Raw genomic sequence first — 9,590 nt, 5'->3', positions numbered from 1 at the left:
ACACACACCAGCCGGCGGTGTCCTGAGATTGTACATTAACCCGCAGGCCTGGTGGTTTCCCGCTGCTCATTCACTCTGGCATTTTCTTAGCTATTCTTACTCGTTTGTTTTTAGTATTAACCTAAGTGACTTACCAGTTTACAGAGAAATTCTTTGGTGCCTGTAATTGGTCACACTTTGATGAGCTCAGGAGGAGATGGCGTCATTGCGGGCCTGGGACTGCTCGTCTCAGGCAGTGGCTTTCCCCTGGTGGCATCGTCCCTTGGCTCTTCCGGGCTCATCCACGCAGACCGGCGCATGATGTGTCACTCAGCTGTGGATGGTGCCTGCGCTTTCTTGCCCCTCCCAGTCGGAAGGTACTGGAACTCGATGATGTTTTCTGAACACTCATTGGTGCGCCTCTGCCTCCTGAATTCCCGTGACTTCTGACGGTGTTTCTGCTTGTTCCCGGACCTGCACGAGGTCACGGGGGGCAGGGCTCCTGGAGGAGCCGTTGGGCGAGACTCGGTGGGTGGAGGCCTGGGGCACCACAAGCTGGAGCGCAGTTGGGTCCCCAGGCACAGAAGGCCGCGCCGTGTGGCCCTGAGCGGCCGTCCAGGCCAGTGACCCTTCCCAGCAGCTGCACCGGGCAAACGCCCGCCACCCTCCGTCCACGTCCTCACGAGGACTGGTCTGTGCCCCCGCAGCTGCGGGCTTTGTCCGGAGAGCACAGCGCCTGGCCCAAGGGGAGGGGACTTGATGGGCGTTAAAATTTAGGGCTACAAATGGGAGCCTGAGTGTCCTTCATCAGGGCCAGGCCACAGCCCAGCACCCAGCATCCCTGGGGCCCAACTGGGAGCCTGCTGGGCTCTCCTCACCAGCCAAGCATCCAGATGTGTTTACCAGAGGCCCCTGTGGGGACCTCAGCCGCAAGAGAGGGTGCGGTGGCCCTGGGGGGCCGGACATAATCTGGTGCCGACCAGGCGAGAGACACCAGGCCCTTCCGGCACACCTGCCCTCTCTCCCCACAGCGCCCTACCCATAAATGCCCGGGCTTCCCACTGCCCAAGGCCCCACTGGGTGCCCCCACCCAGTGGGCCCTGGCCAGGCAGCTCCCGCTCTGAAACTGGACAGACTGTGATGGGTTGGGAGGCTCACGGCTCAGAGGCCAGTGGGGATTGGCATCCTTGACCCTCAGCCTTGAGCTGTCCTGGAGACATGAGGTAGACCTGGGGACCCATATTGGCCTGTCTCCTTCCAAGCTCCCATACCCACCAGGCAGGAGCTGGGAGGAGTGGGAGTCCCCCGTCTCCGCCCTGCTGAGCAGCTCGGGCTGGGGAACGGCCAGCCCAGAATGCAGTTGTCATTGTGGGTGTGCCAGTTCCTCCCACTGGGTCCTTCCTGTCCCCTGGGCTGGGGGCTGGCACAGAACACTGAGCAGGAATACACCTTCTCCCACGTACCCACAACCCACGTTCCGCCACACGAACCGGCGGGCAGTGGCCCAACCTTGACCACCTCTCAGGATGCCTGGGTCTACCGGCTGGTCCAGCCTGGCCTCTGAAACTAGAGAGGGCCCAGCTTGGGGTGGGCTAGCACAGCCAGCCCACCAGCCCACTTGCCCCATGGAGGCCCTGCTGCTGGTCCCCTGAGCAGGCCTAGCTCCCATGGGCTGGCACAAGGCCCACGTGGAGCTGCCACAGGTCTGCAGGCATGGGGTGGGTTGCCAGGCCAGTAAATCTCATGGGCACCCCCATCTACCCATTCACTCTTGCCACCAAGGGTGACCACAGCGGTGCCCATGCAGACCAGGTGCCCGCCCTCCCACGAGAACCACGTCCTAGGAGCAGAGACCAGCCCGTGAGAGTTGGAGGGTGACGGCCACCGTGGAAATGCGTGGCGCCCCTGCCCTATGAGAGGGCAGTGAGCTGAGCGGAGACGTGGGCACCTGTCTGGCCTCCTGGGGACGGTGACCTGATGCTGACGTGGGTCCCAGAGCAAGAGGAGTCTGCACCTGAGTGGACCCCAGTCACACCAGAGGGCCCAGCAAGCACGCATGGCACCCACAGCGTAGACGGAGCCACCTCTGCCTTAGCACTTGACCTGCCTCTGGAAGAGAATTGTGGGAGCTCCTTAAAAGGGAGCTCTTCTGAGCCGTGACCCTCATCCTGGGGGATCACGGAGGGTCAGGGCGCAGAAGAGCCGGGGAGCTCCTGAGAGCTGTGGTTTAAGCATCTGCCAGAGCACAGAGAGAGGAAACCCATCCACGCCCGATCCTGGGGGAGGGGTGAGAGCAGGTGACTGGCCACCAGTGCAGAGAGAGTAGTGGGCAGATGAGGGAAGGTGAGCGGGTGGGTGAAACGGGGCAGGCGAGGGGCAGGCCTCAACTGGGAGCCTGGTCCTTTCCTGCCAAGGCACTTGAGCCCGCCCGCCCCTGCCTTATCCACACTGCACCCCCTTCGGTGCCCCAGGGGGTCGAGGGCGCCTGGTCCTTCCTGTGCGTGGTCTTCCCGGCCAAGTTCCTCTGCGCCCCAGGACTAGTTTTTCCCCAGAAATTTCCAGGATCTTCCATTTGCTAAAACATTCACCACTTTTATTGGAAAACTGGCCTTCAGCCCTGAGCTGCTGCCCATGGGCTGCCTCCTCCTGGTCGCTAGGCCCCCAGAGCAGCCACAGGAGACTGCACTGGGCAGACAGCAACAGCCCAGGGAGGCAGTGACCACCCACTGCTCGGATGAGGACACTGAGTCCGGAAGACCCTCGAGTCCCACCAGCAGGATGGAGGTGTCTCTCTCCGCGGCCTCACCTCAGCCTGGCAGCACCCGAAGCACCTCCTCTGCCCTCCCAGCCCAGCCTCCTCCCTGTGCCTGGGCAAGAGGGGCAGGGCCAGCTCTGGTTCTGACCCCCACCAATCTGTGGCGCCCAGGAGATGAAGGCCCAGCTTACGACAGACGTGAGGACCACACAGCAGGCGCTGACCAGCCTCAGACCCTTGGTTGATTTGGGACTGTTTTCCTCCATGGAGAATTTTAGCTTTGGACTCAGTTAGGACCATTAGACATTAGCTGCCTTGGACCAAATTCCCGTGGTCCATAACAGAGCAAGGAGGGAGACTGCCTCCCACCTTGGCGGCCTCCAGGGGGCGCTCTTCTCTCCTGACCACCCAAGGAGCACTCCAGCCTCTCCATCTGGGCCCTGCCCTGGCCTCCACCGCTGGCAGACTCTGGAGAGTTGAGAGGTGCTGGGCAAGGCAGGCTTTCAGCTGATCCTGGGTCTGGGTGGGGTGAGCTTCAGGAAGCAGTGTGCATGGGGTACGAGTTGCCTGGAGCAGACTCCTCAGTGAAGGGGTCATCATGCTTGGGCAATCAGACACTCCTGGCCATCCAGTGGCAAAGAAAGAATAAATGCGTGTGTAAACAGTTATATAAACAACAAATGAGATATTTACAAAGGGTAGATACAATCTCCTTAATATGTAAAGAGATCTTATGAATCAATAAGACAAAGGCCAGCCATAATTTTCCAATAGAAAATAGTTTGAACAGGTGATTCATAGGGGACGGGGACATGGGCAGTGTGCAGTTTCACTGGTACTGGGAGAAAAGCAAATAAGCTGGGATAGAGATGCCCCTTCTCACCTGCTGCACTGACAAATCACGAAGTCTGGCAGCTCAGGGTCGCAGAGGCTGTGGGGAAGTCGCGCTGAGAGTGTAAATTTGTCAATCTCTGCAGCACGCCGTGTGGAACTCTGTCCCGGGGCTGACCCGCTGTTCGTAGCAGCAAAGCGGGGAGGAAGGTGTGGACAGGCACACGAACAGTGATCCATGACCACAGACGTCGGGCACTGATACCGCCGACATCACGGGTGAGTGAAAGGGAAGAGCCGAGTCCGCTGCCGTGGGAGGGAGGCGGGTGGTTCGTGCTCCCGCGTTCGTAAACGCACGGAAAAGAGGAGCCACGCTGGCTGCCTGGAGCTGCCGTGTGGCATCACCTCGTCCTTTCATGCCTCTTAGACGCGCTTCCCAGTCTCTGGACCGTGCCGGGAGACACCAAGTCTTACACAGGAAGCCCCTCTGGCTGCTGCCCGAGGGTGGGGCCATTGGGGATGGCAGGGGGCCGTGGCCGTCTGCTGGGCAGCAGCCACGAACTCCTTCCTGCCTGGGCCTCGGCTTGCCAGGCCTGAGGCTGGAGAGTCAGGGTCACTGACCAGGCCGAGCATTCTTGCCGGGGCCGCTGGGCAAGGCAGCCGTGACCCGGGCTGCCTGAAGGCATGTGCCTGCAGAGAGGCCTGCAGGCAGCCAGGGAGCACTGCTGGTCTCGGGCCCCGGGTCCTCCCCTGGGGGCTGGCCCAGCGCTCCAGATGGCTTCGCTCTCACGAGAGCACTGCCGTGGGAGTGGAAACCGGAAGAGGGGTGCAGCTGGCCCTGGCTCAGTTTTCCCGATGCTGTTTTTGCTGGAAGGTCGATCCTACAGACCCAGCTGGGCCCTGGCGAGAGAGCAGCTGGGGGCTCCTTGGCGCATTTGGACCCATCACCCCCTTCCTGTCTCCTCTGAGCCTGCCTCTCTACCCTGTCCCCAACTTCCAGCCCAGGGCCCAGATGGCACCCACTCAGGATCCCCACAGTCCTGAGCCATTGGAAGCAGCCGGACCCAAGGCCAAGGGCCGAGGGCTGTGGCTGCTGAGCCCCTCACATGCCTAAAGGGATCGGCCTGATGGGGGCAGGTAACCAGGTGCCCTGGCCTGGGGCTGGGCTGTGGCTGGCCCTTCCCACAGTCCCCTGGCCCCTGGCCCAGGGAGCCACCTGTTCACTCTGCACCAGGGCCCGAGTTTTGTCCTTGAGGACAGTAGCAGTAGGAGTGGGTGTGCCCAGGCCTTTGGCCGCCCAGGTGCCATCTGCCTGTGAGGAGCTGCCTTGCGCCTGGGAGCACCGCTGTTTCCTCGCTGAAGGTGTGTCCTCCTCCACTGACCTGTGCTCCCCGGATCCCATCTCGGGTGCGTGCACACACACACTTGTACACGTAGGCCTGCACACCTGCAGCCGCACACACCGGGCCAGCCTAGCGGGCCCTCTTCCGCTGAGCCCCGCCCGTGTCTGTAGCTGTGTCTGTGTCTCACTGTGCTGAAGCCTCACGACCCCCAGGGCAGACTGTCGTCAGTCTGTATGAATCTGGGATAAGACTGTCGAATTGGCTGAAATTAACAGCTGGAATTCTGACTGGGGTCGCAGTGGATGTCCATGCGAATTTGGAGGGAGTGTGCATTTTACAGCGTTCGCACAGCCTCGTGGTCCTTCCCTGGTTCAGTGTCCACCGCGGAGGCTGGTGCCCTATGCCGGCCCTCAGGCCGTCTGTCCAGCTTGCTGCTGGGTGGCTGGTGCCAGGCACCTTCGTCCTGGGAGCGGCGCAGGGGTCACTGCGTGTTGACACGACACAGGGGAAGGGCACTGGAGGCCCCGGCAGCGCCATGGCGTCGGGCAGCGTCTGTCTAGTGACAGCTGCCGGTCCCCTTGAGCAGGTCGGCCACAGATGTGAGAGCGGCCGGTGGGGCTGCTCGCTCCTCGTTCAGCAGATGTGACGGTGCTGGCGTCAGCTCACAATGTCTGTGAAGGGAGGGAGACCAAAGCGGGCTGTCAAAACGTGAAGGGCGGGTTCAGCTCTGACGTGTGAAGAGCCTAGAAGTCATCACTGCCGTCCTTAAAAGAAAAAGCTGACAACCTGAAAATTCAACAGCTTTTCTGGGACCCAGCGCAGAACCAAGGCCGCAGGGCAAACCACGATCCTGAAATCTGGGGGGACAGGTGACAACAGAATCCCCTCTGAGATCCCTCACTGGAGCAGAAGCCATCGGAACTGTGGCTGGTAGGTGGCTTGAAGGTAACTCTAGCGACCTGCTGGAGGCCGAGTGGACTAGAGTGACAGCGACAAGGTCTGGGGAAGACGGCCCCCTGGACACGAGGCCCTCCAGTCCGGAGGAAGCTGGGTGCTGGGCACCGTGTGTGGCCTGTCCCTCTCCTGTCTCGTGTGTGAGCCCACCGTGCCGTGTGTGGACCTGTGCTCATTCTTGATCGCGGCTGCAGAGGATTGCACTGCAATACAGCCATTCGGCGTCGACGGCCGGGCCGGGCCGGCTGCTGCTGCTTGGGTGCGCGCGGCTGCGAACGCCCATGCGGCCGTCTCGTTGCTGTGCGTCTGCACTCCGGGGCCGTACGCCTTGGAGAGGCTGTGCTGGGTGCAGGGTGCAGGCGGGCTCCCTGGGAAACGGACTCTGAGAAAGGTGTTTGTGGGCGCAGTGGCACCTCCAAGGCACTGGAGGCTCCGAGCTGGGATGGACCTTCCAGCTGTCCCCAATGGAGCCAGAGGGGCCAGGTCGGTCTACCAGCAGACACTGGCATCGATTTATGGTTGGGTGTCACCTTTCCTGGGAGTCAGCTCTCGTCCGCTGCGAACGCTGCCGAGGCCCAGCCGAGCCATCAGCACCAACACTAGCGGCTGCGGAATGAACACCTTGTCCCAAAGCGCAGACGGGGAGTCCCATACGGTCCCCACGGCGGTCCGCCCTTGCACAGCTTGATTCTGCAAGGCCCTGAAGTGGGCTAATGCGGTCTCCCAGGACGAGTGGGAGGTGCGGCCTCCTGTGCGTCCCTGGCAGGTCACTGAAGCTGCCTACGTTTGTGACTTCCTTTGAGGAACTGGCTTTTAAGTTCAATTCCTTTAAAGCCGTAGAGGCTTTTGGATCTCTTACGTTTTGTGTCAGTGTAGGCTTAGGGTCCTGTCATCTTAGTGGCCTTGGCAACTGTGATGCCACCCTCCTCTTCGCTCCTGGGCACGGCTGTGCCTGTCTTATTTTCATGTACCCGACAGAGCTTTTTGATTTTACTGACTTCTTCAGAGAAGCAGCTGCCAAAGTCGTGGACCCTCCTGAGTGCGTTTTCCGTTCGATCAGCTCCAGCCCTACGTGTCTGATTTCTGTCCAGCTGTAACTGCAGTTTGCTTTGTCACCCTTTTTCTGGCTGCGCTGGACGCGCACACACTCACCCTGATTTCGGCCTTCACTCTTGTCTAATGTCTGCGCCTCAGTCTGTTTTCTTTTAATTACTTCAGCTATTTTCCAGTTTTATGTGCTGTATTTTCCATCGTTCAGGATTCCTGAACGAGAAAACAGGGAAGAAACGGGAAACGAGTGAAGACAGAATGGCTGAGAACTTTCCAGAACTGAGTAGACACAAATCTGCCGACTCATGAAGTGCAATATCTAGAAACAGACCCACCCGCAGACACGAGCTCCACGAGAGAACAGGGTACCCGGCAGCCACAGACACCAGCGTGCTGGCGACGAGCATCACTGCTCTCAAGGACAATGACGTGTGTGGAGTGGGGACAGGACAGCCCCTCACCTGGAATTCTGGGCCTGGCCGACACCTAATCCAGTGTGTGGGCGAAACTAAGGCGTTTTCTCCCTAAAGCTCTCGAATTGGTGTTTGTGGACCGTGTCCCCAGCAGAACTGTGCCGGGGCCACTGAAGCTTGTGTGCCCGGAGGCACGAGGCTGAGGGCGGAGATGCAGAGAACCTGGCCGTGGCCCTGGGGCCGAGAGGGAAATGCCAGGCTCCAGAGAGGCAGGCCCCTGGGGACACGGCCGTGTCTGCCCAGGGACCATCTAGCGGAAGGACGAGCAGGCACAGCTCCGGGTCGCAGCCCCGGGGCTGGGTGCCGTCTGTCGGCTGTGGGACCAGCGGTCCCCGCTCCTCTCCCAGGTCACAGGCGCCTGGAACCGTGAGCGGGCGAGCCACCGTCCAGGCGCCGCCAGCGCTCGACCACGCCGTGCTTGCTGTGCCCACAGCGCTTCAGGCTCGCAGCCTCCCTCAGAAGGGAGGGTCCCAGGGACCACTGCTCCCCTCCCAGGCCATGAGAGCCAGGACCGAAACTTCCAGAGTCCCGGAGACGAAGCCTCTGAAACAGACGCTGGGCCGGCCGGCTCTTTCTGGGGTTTTTATTTCTTTAAAATAATTCATACAAATGGTTACAGTCACAAACATGATTTAACCAAAATATTGCTAGCCTACCACATCAGCAGGACGGCACCCGCGCAGGCCGGACCGCGCCCTCACACCCACGACAGACGCCGGCGGCCAGACCTGCCGCTCACCCCTGCCAGCCGCTGCGCGAGGCCGCCTTCACTTGGAACACGGGGTTCATGCCAAAATCGGGAAAGACAGCCTTGGTTTTGTTTTTCTAAATTATTCTAAAAATAAGACAAGCAGGTAGAAAAAACAATGCACTGCGTGGCGTAGAAAGAAAAACGGGAGGATTCATTGTCCTGAGAAGTTTGCCAGCTGCCTCGCTCCGGGCACGTCCCAGCGCACAAAGGGAATAACCTGAAGTGACCTGCTGATGCCCCTCAGGCCTTGTCTGTTGGCAGCTAAGCAAACAAATCCTTTGTGATGCTCTAAAGACCGCACACGACGAGGACATCCATGATAGAATTAACTACTAACTTCTTTTGCTTAACGAGGACGCAAAGGACACAGGGCAGCGGCCGGCCCTTGGGATGGGACTACTATAGTCGACGCGGGGAGGCCGGTGCCGCCTGTCGCCGCCTGTCGCCGGGACAGTCTCTGGAGCGCCGTGGTCGCTGCGGGCGCCTCCTCCACACACGCCCGGCCGAGGACGCCGAGGCTGCAGAGCTCCGTCCGCGCTACAACTGGTCACTCGCGTGGTCTCTATCCGCCTCGGGCTTGACGGTTTGGCCGGGAGAAGGGGCATGGGGCGGGTGGGACACGGGGGGCAGACCATGGGACAGGGACATGGCGCTGGGGACAATGCCTTCTACAGCGGCTGGAATGCCGCTGGGGGCCACTCCCACCACGCCCGGGGGGTACCTGCTGGGAGAGGAGGGAGGGCAGGTGAGGCCGGCAGCAGGGGTCCCTGGGCCCGGCCCCATCCCGTCCAGTGGCTGCAGTACTGAGTGCAGCTAGGAGGGCAGAGGCTGCTGAGAGGACCCCACCCTGGCCCCGCCACCCCCTCCCACAGACCGCGACCCCTGCTCCCAGTGTGGCCTCCATCCCGACGGTCTGCTGTCCACCAGGCCCTGAAGGCTACCCCTGCTGGGGTAACGCCCCAGCCTCGTGTCCACTGCGGCCCAGGTGAGCGCATGTCCAGGGCTGAGAGCCCCCAGCTGGGCCACTGCCCCACCCACAGACATCCTGGAGGCCTCCCACATCCCCAGACCCCTGGTGTCCCCCTGGCCCGCCTGCTCACCTGTACGGAGCCCCATTGAGCTCAGGGTGCACGACAGCTGGGTCCATGCTGGCCCAGTGGGTGGCAGCTGTCAGATGGTCCTTGTTGACACAGTTCTTCAGGTTGTCAGGGATGCGGCCTGGGTGACGCAGGAGGCAGGAGGAGGACAGCACTGTGTCAAACAGCTGAGGAGCCCCGTGGTGAGTGTCCCTCCCTCCTGTACCCCTCAGGCACAGTGGGGTCCTGTCTGTCCAGGCACAGTGCCCTGGAAGCTTCACAGCTCGGTGCCCTGAGCTCACCGGCCCACCCTGTCTGCTATATCTCAGAGTTGCAGAGAGCAGCTGAGGGGCCCCACCCAGAACGTTTACAAGTGCA

The 9,590-nt window shown here is 61.2% G+C and overlaps 1 protein-coding gene and 1 long non-coding RNA gene across 4 annotated transcripts in view; one reads left to right on the top strand and one right to left on the bottom strand.

The window, feature by feature from the left end:
- Nucleotides 1-236: 236 nt before the first annotated feature.
- Nucleotides 237-8,232, top strand: LOC120582925 (uncharacterized). The gene is made up of 2 exons (XR_005647682.1): nucleotides 237-356; nucleotides 3,712-8,232. It is a non-coding gene; the product is annotated as an uncharacterized LOC120582925 (long non-coding RNA).
- Nucleotides 7,954-9,590, bottom strand: part of CTBP1 (C-terminal binding protein 1) — a 22,790-nt gene continuing 21,153 nt past the window's right edge. For 2 of the 3 annotated variants that reach the window (XM_039838355.1, XM_039838353.1), the window contains 2 exons: nucleotides 9,237-9,354; nucleotides 7,955-8,860 (listed from right to left, as the gene is read on the bottom strand). In XM_039838355.1, coding sequence (XP_039694289.1) covers nucleotides 8,674-8,860; nucleotides 9,237-9,354 — 305 coding nt within the window. In that variant the 3' untranslated portion in view covers nucleotides 7,955-8,673. Of the gene's footprint in view, nucleotides 8,861-9,236; nucleotides 9,355-9,590 lie in introns of all 3 variants that reach the window. The other variant, XM_039838354.1, reaches the window with a different exon arrangement.

Source organism: Pteropus medius, unplaced genomic scaffold (genome assembly GCF_902729225.1).
Source record: "Pteropus medius unplaced genomic scaffold, Ma_sr-lr_union100, whole genome shotgun sequence".
Classification (NCBI taxonomy): domain Eukaryota; kingdom Metazoa; phylum Chordata; class Mammalia; order Chiroptera; family Pteropodidae; genus Pteropus; species Pteropus medius.
This window is presented reverse-complemented; position numbering and strand designations above follow the sequence as displayed.